Source organism: Artemia sp. Qi Xiang Cuo, chromosome 2 (genome assembly GCF_049724085.1).
Source record: "Artemia sp. Qi Xiang Cuo chromosome 2, ASM4972408v1, whole genome shotgun sequence".
Lineage (NCBI taxonomy): Eukaryota > Metazoa > Arthropoda > Branchiopoda > Anostraca > Artemiidae > Artemia > Artemia sp. Qi Xiang Cuo.
In genome coordinates this window covers 80,505,400-80,518,979 of record NC_142795.1, presented here as the reverse complement: position 1 = coordinate 80,518,979, position 13,580 = coordinate 80,505,400, and the positions used below count along the sequence as shown (strand labels likewise).

The following is a 13,580-nucleotide window of genomic DNA, read 5'->3' as shown; positions in this document are numbered from 1 at the left end:
ATCTTCAGCCAGTCTTTGCCCCATCTCCGACCGTGTCTCCTGAATCCTCCCCACAGTTTCAGGTCCTTCTTGTATTTTTGCCACAGGTTCTTCCTTTGTCCTCCTGGTTTATGTTTCCAGGAGGGGGCTTGTTCGCAGACAAGGACGTCTTGACATATCGTGCCTTCGGGACGGCGCAATTTGTGGCCGAAGAGCCTCAGGTAATGTTTTTTAATTATAAGCAATAGCTCTTCTGATTGGCCACATTGACTCCTTACTTCAATATTTGAAATCCCGCCCTGTCCCTTAATGCGGAAAATATAAAGAAGGCAGCGGTGGTCGAAAACATCCAAAGCTCCCGCGTCTTCAACCTCGATCGGCTATGTCTCGCAAGCATAAAGTAGTACTTCTCGAACAGTTGCAATATAGAGTGACTTTTATTTTGGTTGAGTTCTCCCTTCTGGTCCATAGTACTTTTTTCAGATTAGTAAAGACTCCCCAGGCTTTTGCTATGCGGGCAGAGATATCCCTTTCAGCTCTGCCATCTGATGTTATGATAGAGCCAAGATACTTGAATTCCTCGACGTTTTCTATTTGCTCGCCGTCAAGGGTAACCTGGCAGCTTTGTTGTGAGCATGGTAGAGAAAGAAGCAAAACAATTTGCTTTCATAAGTGACAGTTCTGGAGGGCAAAACAAGAACAAGAATATTATTTCCCTTTATTTACATTGTGCCAGAAAATTGAAAATAGTGATTACTCATACTTATCTTGAAACCGGGTACACGCAAAATCAAGACGAGTCTGTCCATACTATCATCGAGAGGTTTTCTAAAACCAAACAGCGTATGTGCCTTCTCAGAGGTCTCAAGTTGCAAGAAGTGCATGTTTGAAGAATTCTTACAAAATGAAGGAAATGGAAACGTCTGATTTCTACGATCTTGATAAGCTATGTAGAGAGACCAGTGATAATTTTAAAGTCGATATCAATAGGGCTAAAGTGAATTTCACTGAAATCCGACTGTTGAAAGTTGATTACACATTGCCTGACATGATTAGTGTTTGGACAAGCTGGGTAGCTGAAGACGCCAAGATGATTGAAGCTATCAAGAGGTTGAGAAGAAGGAAAGCAGCAGCGAGATTGTCAGCAAAGTCATGCGAATTGTGAAAACAGTATTCTGTTCCGGTTCCAATCTGCAAAAAAGTGTACCAGGATCTTTAAGATCTTTGTACAAAAAAATTGATTCCCAAACCTTATCACCAGTTTTTCAGAAATCCTCCGTTTGATCCTTCAAAAACACATTCCGCTGTGTCAGAAGATTGTGATTAATTTGGTTTTATTTTTCCCTTCTAATGCTTCGAATAATAGCTTTTCACTTTGTCATAATTTTTATATGAAATAAAATTAAATGAAAATTAGATTAGCCTGAAAGGGAAATTATATATATATATATATATATATATATATATATATATATATATATATATATATATATATTGAAAGAAAACTTTGATATAATACAAACATAGGATGGACTCTGATTTTCTCTATCAGGGATTCTCAGATTTGAAAAATCCTATTTCCAATAGTGAGACTTAGTATTATTTTGTGCTGATGTAAGTAGTATGATTAGTATCCTATGTCCAGTTTTTGACGTTCTGTCATAAGCAGGTCAAAATCTCTTCACTAATACATAACCACTTATTACGAGGTAGCGCCAAAGTTCGGTTTTTCTTCTATAATTTCTTTTGGAGTTACTGAAAAACAATCTTAAAAGCTTCAAACACTTTCCTGGAAAGGAGCAGTTTTAGACATAGAATAGTTTCTGAAGTCAAGGTTTAACAGTTCCCGACTTTACACGGTGACTTTTTCCTGGCGTCCAAATTTTTCTAATATATTTGACTATCAGCGTACTCTCTAACTTTGAAAACAATGAAGCGTTTGAATGTCTTGCTCCATATATGACGCTTATTGTGGTGTTTGAATTACATTCAGATTTGCTAGTGCATATTTGATGGCCATTCCATATACGACTGAACCATGATTTATTTTTGGCAATATAAACGAAAGTAATGAAACAGGGAATCAGAAATTAGGCCACAGGACCTATACCTGAATATAGAATGGGGGTGGGATCTGTTTTTTTTTTGCAAATACGGTCTCCCCCCTCCCCTAGACTTTGAAAATACTTCTTTACTTCGATTTGTATTAAATCGTTCTTTTTTTTGTATTTTGGGTGAAAGGTAACAAAATCATTTCCTATGATTTTGATCTCTTTGATGCCTCTTGTGATCGTGGAGTAAAAACCATCGAGTTCTAGAAAATACCAGCTAATTCTAGGATGACATTTTTTTAAATTCTATTTTCTAGCGAATTTTGATCTCTGGGAAAGAGCTTCATTTGTCAACAGTGTACACAAAGAAAGAACAAGAGCACATTATTTAAATGATGTGGAACACTGAAACTGAAAAACAATTAATAACTTTTGTTTCTCAAATACCAGCAATATATGACAGTAGGCCTCCCAAGCTCAAAGGAAAACTCCTTATTGAAAAGAAATGGATTGAGATCAGCCAGCTGATGAATTCGACTTTTAGTGGTCTTGAATTCACAGGTAGGCCTAGGCAAATCCTGTTAAGCAGAGAGTCAACTGCCCTTTGGCTTCTGTTTTTGATCATGCTAAAATAAAATAAATTAGTGGTAAATGGGAAGCATCTTTGTAAAGTAAAAGTTGCCTAATGCCACTAGCCTAGATTTCATATGCTTAGGCTATTTTGTATATTTTCTGAATATTAGCCTCCTAGCTAGTTTGTATTTCTGGCAGTGTAGTCTAGCTCTGATAACATATTTCTTTGTGCTGTTTTTATCTTGTGGTGGGTTGTGGGCCTATAATGGGCTGGCTAGCACCAGTCTTTGCTTGATGAAATCCAGCTTTGCCTGAGTAAGTGAAATTAGCCTTGTATACATAATAGCTTTCAGTTTGAAATGATTTAGGAATATTAGTATACATAAATAATGGTAGCCTACTGGGGCTCTTAAGAAGGAAATATGTTTAAAAACCTAGGCTATTCTTATGTCAAAATATAAAGAAACATTGTTATTAACAAATTTTGAAAACACTTCCACTATACTTTACCCCTGACCCCAGTACCATAATTTGCAGATATATAGCTCAGATTGTGTATTTTTCAATACATTTTGCTATCATCACTCTTGTTTCAGCTTAATATTCATAAATTGAATCAACACAGATGAAACCAAGAAACATAAAAACACATGGTATGTATGCTACTATGAATGTCCAAAATCTGGTTAATGTCAACATTTACCAGTGAATGGCCAAACTTTCTTTTTCTCTGCTTAGATTCAGTTAGCTTAGTGAATCAGCCTTGATGCAAGTTTTGATGGTAAAAGTTAAAATTAATTGTGCTAGGGTAGGTTAGATTAGTTAATAAATCTCAGAAGTGGGTAAAAAATCTAACCTAACCTGTCACCATCAAACCTTGCATAAAACTAAAAAAGTTGACTGACAACACTGACTAAATCCAAGGAGAAAGAACAGCAACATCTTAAGAAATTTAAAAATAAGTCTCTTTTGAATTATTGTCTTGATTTATCAGTAGTTGTACTGAACCAATTGTGCTCAAAATCCTCCTCAGGGCCAAACTGTGGTGTTTTCTCTTGTGGATGGTGAAGTTTTCCCCATAGTAGAGTGCAGACAGTCTTGTATCATATTATTATCTTTTTCTGTTTAGCTTAAAGCTTATTCCAATAGGCAATGCAAAGAACTCCCCCTAAAAAAAGGTCCCTCCAGATCCCACCCTAAATACTAATGAAATTGATCCATTTTTGCCCCATCTTGGCTGGTCAAGCTCTCTATCACAAAGCTCACATGAAAGCTCAAATTCTGAGAATAGGACAATGATAAGTGTTGAAGCTAATGTTACCATAGATGATAATGGATTTCAAGAGGTCCTTTCTAGGAGCTCCAAAAAAAGGAAAAAAACGTCCCCACTCAAAAGTATTTCCCCTCCCCCTGTCCAAGTTTCTCCTTCCCAAAACTTAGGCATTTACCCCAAAACTAATCCTAATACCCCCTTTGAAATAACAAAGATTACTACAATAAGGGTTGCAATTTTCAAAATGTTAAAATCAATGTTTTCTTTTAACATTCACCATGATGGATCTTTGCTAATAGCTGAACAAGATCAGAAATCAGCAGATATAATACTTAATCTAAAATCTTTCTTATTTACACTGAAGGAAAAAATTAATATCCCAGAAAAGTTATTCCTATTTGGGCAAATCAAACCGCACAAGGAATACAAGCCAAAGCCTATCCAGTGTCAGAAGTGTCTGAAACAGGGTCGCACAACAAATAAATGCAATGAAATTCTCCTAGCTTGTAGTAATTGTAAAGGCTCCCATCCCTAAAGAGTTGACAACTTGCAACAACACTTAGCCTACATGTATCAATTGTAAAGGCCCATATGAATCCACCAATAAATCACAATGCCCTGCATATAAGAAAAGAGCACTAACACTCCAAATAGCAACAGAGAAGGCCATTCCATACCATTTAGCAGCTATGGAAGAATATATTTCTCAATCACACCAAATAAAACTTATATTGAAATCAGATAAAAGCCCTAAGTCAACCACTCTCAATGCATCAAGTACCCCTTAATACAAAACCCTATCGATTAAGCCCCCTAGCTCACATCTCTATCAGAAAGAATCACCAAGCCAACAAGCCTCCTTGCCTATTGAGATGAGGTTGGCCTGGCACCCCCTCCCAACATGAAACAAACCAGAAATACTACCAGGAATTAATCCCTTAACTGACAAACTGGATGCACAACAAAACATGCAAACCCCAAATATATGCTTATTCATTCTAAACTGCAATGCAGTTCAGGCCATGAATATACAACAAAAACATAAAACAAAAGTCATGACCAAATGAGCAGAAATCTACATCCTGAATCCCTTACTAATTCAAGCACAAAAATATATTGCCTTACCGCCAAAAAAACTAAATGCTAATGCACAATCAAACAAAAAGCAAATCAACAAAACAGCACATATGAATGCTCTAGTAGAATGTAAGGTCATTTACTGAACATAAGTTAAATGAACTAATATCTTTTATGAATAATAATTCCATCAATATTGCTTGCCTCCAGGAAACTCATTTAATCCAAAATCAACAAATTAAGTCTCTTGGTTACACTATCCTAAGAAAGGATAGATCATCAGAGAGAAAAGGAGGTGGAGTCGCTTTAATAGTTAAAAATAATATAAATTTCTGTGGCATCAACTTTCCAGATTTTGTAAATGATGTTGATGCAATTGGTATCAGTGTTTGGTTGAATAATAGAAAAACTTACATATTAAGCTTTTATAACCCTAATGGCCGAACTACGGATGCCATGGATTTCTTCAGCTATATAAATAATTCTAATATGTTAAAAATATCATTATTTGTGGAGACTTTAATGCTCACAGCCTTTTATGGGGGAATAAACCAGCAAATAAAGCTGGTAAGTTCATTGAGCACATGACTTCAAATAATAATGAATTAGCTGTTGCTACCCCTCGAAACCTGAATATATATTTCAACCCCAAAAGTGGCAGTTCCTCTACAATTGACCAACAAATTGTGTCTGTAAATATTTTGAATAAAATTTATATAAATAAAATTGATAGTCTATGTACTGACCATTTTGCCATAGTTTGCTCCCTAAACAAACCTGCTGAAACCCTACCACATACCTCCAGATATATCAACACTAAAGCAAATTGGCCTATGTTCCAAAATAAGCTAAATGATGAAATTACAAGTTTCACCCAAAATTTATGCATTTCAAATGCAACAGCTGACACACATGCTGAAGTTTTGGAATCTTTACTAATAAATACAGTTAATCATGCTATCCCCAGGACAACACCCAGGAAAACCTTCCCTAAACATATTCCCAAAGCATGGTGGACAAATGAGTGCCAAATTAAATGGAGAATCAAAAAGGCAGCTAGGAGAACATTCTTAAAAAAACCATCACCTACTACATATTTAAAAAAATTACAAGCAGAATCTAATTTAAAAAGGACCATAATAAATGCTAAATATCACTACTGGAATAATTTTGCAAATAATCTCTCCAGAGAAACACATGAGAAAATTATACATAAAGTCATAAGCCACATCTGTGGGAAAAAGACTTCCCCCAACCTACTTCTGTATGAGCTTATACATAATAATACCCATTATGGCAATGATAATGAAAAAGCTAAGCTATTAGCCACTTTTTTTGTTAATAAGCTAAAATCAAACAATTGTAGCAAAATGCCCCCAATTCCTATGAACCCAAGTTACCAACCTCACCCAGGATCCGAGTACATAACCAGCCCATTTTCAATCCAGGAGATGAATAAAGCAATACATCATATTAGGACCAAGACTAGTGGCAGCTATGACAATATACACCCTACATGGATAAAGAATCTCACCCCTTCATACAAATAGGAACTTCTAAATTGTTATAATCATGCTTGGGCTTTATCCCTGTTCCCCAATATCTGGAAATGTTTGTCTCTCCTACCAATCCTAAAGAAAAATAAACCCAAAAGTAACCCTGAGTCTTATAGGTCCATAATGATTAATCCTGTGATGTGGAAAATAATGGAGGAAATAATATATTACCAACACCTGTTGTTTGTTGAAAAAAATAATATAATCCCTCACACTCAAACTGGCTTCAGGAAACACCATTCCTCGACAGATGCTTTCATATTGTGAACAAATACAATAAATGAATCATTCTCAAAAAATAATGTCCTAGTTGCAGCTTTCCTAGATTTTGAAGGGACATATGACAATGTCAACCACCAAATCCTTTTAATTAAACTTGCAAACCTTGGACTACCCCCAAGCTAGTATCTTTCATAAAATCTGTCATACAATTGCGAAGTTTCATTGTTTGTGTAGGTTCAGCCTTTTCGCCCCAAAAGACAATAATCAAAGGCCTTCCTCAGGGAGCAGTCCTCAGCTGCCTCCTCTTTTTTCTATATTTCTGGGGCATGACCCACCCCCACACGAATCTGAAATATTCTAATGATCTGGTACTATGGTCCTCTGGCAACACCTTTGAGATTGCACAGTCAAAGCTGCAAAAGTCACTTTTCCAATTTGAAAAATTCTCTCAACATTCAGATATACCATTGCACCTACCAAGTCAAAAATAATCCAATTTCATCAAAAGCAAAATCATGTTAATGCAAGACTAACTCTAAATGGAACAACTATTCCAGAAGATAATCATATTAATTACCTTGGTCTCATGCTTGACCAAAAACTTAATTTCCACCTCCACATTTAAACTCAATAAAAAAATGCTATAGAAAAGCAAATATGCTAAAAAGACTTCTTTCCACACCCTGGGGTTGTAAGGAGAAAACCTTACTCCAGTTCTATAAATCACATATAAGACCCCATATTGACTATGGGCTCATCGTCTATGGTGCATGTGCAAAGACCCAGATGCAAAAAATTGAAACAATACAAAACGATATAATAAGACCCCATATTGAATATGGGCTCATCGTCTATGGTGCATGTGCAAAGACCCAGATGCAAAAAATCGAAACAATACAAAACGATATAATGCGTCTCATGTTTGGTCTTAGGAAACGCACAAGCACCAAGTTTCTGCTTATGGAGAGTGGATTAACAACAATAAGGGAGAGACGTAGCTTTTTCTTGATTAAAGATCTTACAAAAATTGAATCAAATAGCTCACACACCCTACATAATTGGTTAAGAAATCCAGCCATGTATAGAGGCATTGCAGATGAGTATGCCAATATTCAGAAGAAGTTCCCTGTACCAGCAAAGTCTATTGCACCTACTTTCCCCCAATCCCCTCCATGGAATTGGTCAATCCCCATAATAAATACTGATTTCTCAAAGTGGACTAAAGATTTAACCCCCATCACTTTTGTCTGGAAAAAATTTGCTGAACTTAATGCAATTACTTATAAAAATAATTTCCAAATCTTTATTGATGGGTCCATAATGAATGATAAGGTAGCAAGGGGTGCCTTCCTTCCTCACCTTAAAATTGCAATGGGGGAGAGATTGCATAATAATGTATCTATAATGTCTGCAGAGTTAAATGCCATAATCTTGGCATTAGAATACCTTATGGAAAATAAACCCTTGATTACTAATTCAAATAATATTATAGTTTATTCTGACTCTTTATGAAACCTTGAGTTGCTGTCTTCAGCTCCTCAGTATAAGCTGGATATTGACACTTATCATTGTCATAGTATTATAGATAATCTTGCTTCAAGTGGCATAAGAACTTATCTTCAGTATGTTCCTAGCCACTCTGGTATAAGTGGTAATCATCAGGTTGATGAAATAGCAAAAAATGCTATGAATATTGACCAGCCAAGTGGGAGACCAATCCCCATTAGAGATATTTACTGATGGAGACTATCAGATATTATGTTTAATAAGAAAAATCCTACTCTTTCCCCCTTTCCCAATAAGTATTTTTTTAAAATTTATCATAGAATTCGTTCTGGAACAAATGGACTAAACTTTCTTGCATTCTCGTATCAGTTCCTAGTTCAAGTGGTTCAGTTCCCCTGTCCCCTCTTTGCAGGTATTGTATTATGAATAATGAAACAATTGACCATTGCCTATTTGAATGTAATATGCTGACGTCTGCACAGCATACTGTGCATTGTAAACTGTTAAAGTGCTTCAAACACCACAAAATCTCACTATCAGCCAAGAGCCAAGCCGACTATACCTGCACACAGAGCGGAGAAATCAATATCTTTTATCTTATATTTGAACTCCTTGAGTCGAAACATCTACTAAAAGATATCTGTGAATATCTAACAAATAAGAGGCAACGAAGGCAGTAGCTCTGTGGCCCAAAGAGGGAATCAAAACGAAAAGGGCAAAGTAGTATCATCTGAAAAGCCCGCCTGCTGTGAAATAGATGAAGAAGAAGGTATTTCAGACATTCTTGTCAATGTACAGACATTCAGCAACATTTAAAGAAATTTAAAATAAATTTCTGGTGAACTATTATCTCAATTAATCAGTAGTTGCACCGAATCAATTCTGTTCAAATCATCCTCAGGGCCATACTGTGGTGTTTCTTTTGATCCTGAAATTTTCCCCATAGTACAGTGCAGACGGTTTGTTATCATTGTATTATCCTTTCTTGTTTTAGTTTGTTTTAGTTTAAAGCTTTTTCCAGTTGGCAATGATTAGAAGTCTTCCAAAAAAAAAGTCCCCCCACATCCCACCCCAAATACCAGCGAAACTGAAACCCATCCTGACTGGTCAAGCACACTATCACAAAGCTGATATGATAGCTCCGATTCTGAGAATAGGACAATGATCATTGAAGGGGCCAATGTCACTATAAATTATGAAAATGGGTTTCAAGAGGTCCTTTCTAGAAGCTCTAAAAAAAAGGGGAAAAATCTCCCCAATCAAAAGCATTCCCCCCTCCCCACCGAAGATCCTCCCTCCCAAAACTTAGTAATTTACCTTAAAATTTCTCCTATTACCTCCTTTGAAATAAAAAAGATTACTGCAATAAGAGTTGCAATTTTCAAATTGCTAAAATCAATGTTCTCTCTTAATATTCACCGTGATGGATCTCTGCTAATAGCCGTCCAAGATCAAAAATCAGCAGACACAATAATAAACCAAAAATCCCTTCTGAATACCCCAATTAATGCATCTAAATATAACCCAAAACAATCCCCAACAAGAATGATAGTTTGTAATATTTCCCCAGAAATACCCATTCAGGATTTAAAAGAAGGGCTCTCACATAGGGCTGGCAACACAATTCCAGTTGAAGATGCTACCCAACTCAGTAAACCTAACTCTATTGGCCCAGAAAAAAGTAGATCTTTGTTATTTACACTGAAGGAAAAAATTAATATTCCAGAAAAGTTATTCCTATTTGGGAAAACGAAACCACACAAGGAATACAAACCAAAGCCTATTCAGTGTCAGAAGTGTCTCAAACTGGGACACACAACAAACAAATGCAATGAAATTCTCCTAGAGTGTAGTAATTGTAAAGCATTCCATCCTAAAGAGTTGACAACCTGCAACAACACTCAGCCTACATGTATCAATTGCAAAGGCTCACATGAATCTACCAATAAATCACTATGCCCTGCATATAAGAAAATAGCACGAATACTCAAAATAATAAGAGAGAAGGCGATCCCATACCCCTTTGCAGCAATGAAAGCAAATACTGTGAAACAATGCTAAATAAAACCAGTAATGAAACCAACCAAAACCCCCACGGCAGACGCCCTCCCGGCCTCAAGCCCCCCGTATGAGACCCCAGCCTCTAAGCTCCCTCGCTCACATCCCAATCAGAAGGAATCACCAAGTCAACAATTCTCCTTGTCTGATGAGATGGGGTCAGCCTGGCCCCCCCTCCCAAAAAGAAACTAACCAGAACACTACCAGGAATTAATCCCTTAACTGACAAACAGGATGCACAACCAAACATGCAATTCCCAAATATATGCTTTTTCAATCTAGACTGTAATGCAGTTCAGGCCATGAACATACATCAACTACAGAAAACAAAAATCATCGCAGAATTGGCAAAAATCTACATCCCTGATGATATGCTCATTCAAGCAAAAAAGATCTTGCTTTACTTTTAAAAAAGCTGAACATTGATACACAGTCATATAAAAAATAAATCCACAATACAACAAATATCAATACTCTAGTGGAACATAAGACCACCCATAGAAAATAAGCTATATTAAATAATATCTGTTAAGAATAACAATTCCATTGATATTGCTTGCCTTCAGGAAACTCATTTAACCCAAAATCAAAAAATTAAGTCTCTGAGATATACTATCCTGAGAAAGGATAGATCATCAGAGATAAAAGGAGGTGGAGTAGCTTTAATAGTTAAAAATAATATAAAATTTTGTGGCATCAATTTTCCAGATTTTGCAAATGATGTTGATGCAATTGGTATCAGTGCTTGGCTGAATAATACAAAAACCTACATGATAAGCTTTTATAACCCTAATGGCCAAACTACAGATGCCATGGATTGCTTTAATTAGATAAATAATTCTAATATGTTAAAAAATGTCATTATTTGTGGAGATTTTAATGCCCACAGCCTTTTGTGGGGGAATAAACAAGCAAATAAAGCTGGTAAATTGATTGAGCATATGACTTCAAATAATAATGAATTAGCTGTTGCTACCCCTCCAAACCTGAATACATATTTCAACCCCAAAAGTCGCAGATTCTCCTTAATTGACCTACAAATTGTGTCATTAAATATTTTGAATAAAATTTATATAAATAAAATTGATAGTCTATGAACTGACCACTTTGCTATAGTTTGCTCCCTAAATGAACCTGCTGAAACTCTATCACATACCTCGAAATATATCAACACTAAAGCAAATTGGTAAATGTTCCAAAATAAGCTAAAGGATGAAATTACAAGTTTCACCCAAAATTCATGCATTTCAAACCCAACAGTTGACACACATGCTGAAGTCTTGACATCTTTACTTATAAGTACAGCTAATCATACTATCCTCAGGACAACACCCAAGAAAACCTTCCCTAAACACATTCCTAAAGCATGGTGGACAAATGAGTGCCAAAATAAATGGAGAATAAAAAAGCCAGCTAGGACAGAATTCATAAAAAAAACCATCACCTACTACATATTTAAAAAAATTACAAGCAGAATCTAATCTAAAAAGGACTATAATAGATGCTAAATATAATTACTGGAATAATTTTGCGAATAATCTCTCCAGAGAAACACATGAGCCAATAATACATAAAGTCATGAGCCATATGTGGAAAATAGATTTCCCCCAACCTAGTCCTGTATGAGCTTATGCATAATATTATCCACTAAGACAATGATAACGAAAAGGTTAAGCTATTTGCCACTCTATTTGTTAATAAACTAACATCAAATAATCGAAGCAAAATGTCCCCAATTCCTATGAACTCAAGTTACCAACCACGCCCAGGATCCGAGTATATAACTAGTCCATTTTCAATCCAGGAAATGAATAATGTAATACATCATAATAGGACCAAAACTAGCGGCAGCTATGACAATATACACCCTACATGGATAAAGAATCTCACCCCTTCATACAAACAAGAACTGCTGAATTGTTATAATCACGTTTGGGCATCTTCTATGTTCCCCAATATATGGAAATGTTCGTCCCTCCTACCAATCCTAAAGAAAAATAAACCAAAAGATAACCCTGAGTCCTATAGGCCCATAATGATTACTCCTGTGATGGAGAAAAAATTGGAGAAAATGATCTATTACAGACTCCTCTGGTTTGTTGAAAAAAATAATATGATCCCTCACACTCAAACTGGATTCAGGAAACACCACTCCCCAACAGATGCTTTCATTTTGCTAACAAATGCAATAAATGAATCATTCTCAAAAAATAATGTCCTAGTTGCAGCTTTCCTAGATTTTGAAGGGGCATGTGACAATGTAAACCACCAAATCCTTTTAAACAAACTTGCAAACCTTGGACTACCCCCCAAGCTAGTATTTTTTATACAATGCTTCATAGAAGTGCGAAGTTTCATTGCTTGTGTTGGTTCAGCCTCTTCACCCCAAAAGACAATAACCAAAGGCCTACCTCAGGGAGCAGTCCTCAGTTGCCTCCTCTTTGCCCTATATCTCTGGGACATGAACCTACCCCACACGAATCTACAATATGCTGACAATTTGGTGCTATGGTCATCTGGCAACACCTTTGATATAGCACAGTCAAATCTGCAAAAGTCATTTTTCCAAATTGAAGAATTCTCTCAACATTCAGATTTACCCATTGTACCTACCAAGTCAAAAATAATCCAATTTCACCGAAAGCGAAACCACGTTAATGCAAAACTAACTCTAAATAAAACAACTATTCCAGAAGATAATCATATTAATTACCTAGGTCTCATGCTTGACCAAAAACTTAATTTCCACCTCCACATTTCAAACACAATAAAAAAATGCTATAGAAAAACAAATATACTAAAAAGACTTCTTTCCACACCGTGGGGCTGTAAGGAGAAAACCTTACTCCAGTTTTATAAATCACATATAAGACCCCATATTGACTATGGGCTCATTGTATATGGTGCATGGGCAAAGACCCTGATGAAAAAAATTGAAACAACACTAAATGATATAATACGTCTCATATTTGGTCTTAGGAAACCCACAAGCACCAAGTTTCTGCTTATGGAGAGTGGATTAACAACAATAAGGGAGAGACGTAGCTTTCTCTTGACAAAACATCTTACTAAAATTGAATCAAATACCTCACACACTCTACATGTGGTGAGCAAGGTAGCAAGTGGTGCTTTCCTTCCTCACCTGAAAATTGCAGTGGGCGAGAGATTATATAATAATTTATCTATAATGTCTGCTGAGTTAAATGCCATAATCATGGCATTAGAACACCTTAAGGAAAACCAACCTTTGATTGGAAATTCAAATAATATTATTGTATATTCCGA

The 13,580-nt window shown here is 36.0% G+C and overlaps 1 protein-coding gene across 1 annotated transcript in view; it reads left to right on the top strand.

Annotated features, from left to right (window-relative positions):
• Nucleotides 1–2,423: 2,423 nt before the first annotated feature.
• LOC148955669 (uncharacterized) overlaps nucleotides 2,424–13,580 on the top strand; it is an 82,711-nt gene continuing 71,554 nt past the window's right edge. The window contains exon 1 of the mRNA XM_089108298.1: nucleotides 2,424–2,591. Within this exon, the coding sequence (XP_088964424.1) occupies nucleotides 2,426–2,591 (166 nt within the window). The 5' untranslated portion in view covers nucleotides 2,424–2,425. The remainder of the gene's footprint in view (nucleotides 2,592–13,580) is intronic.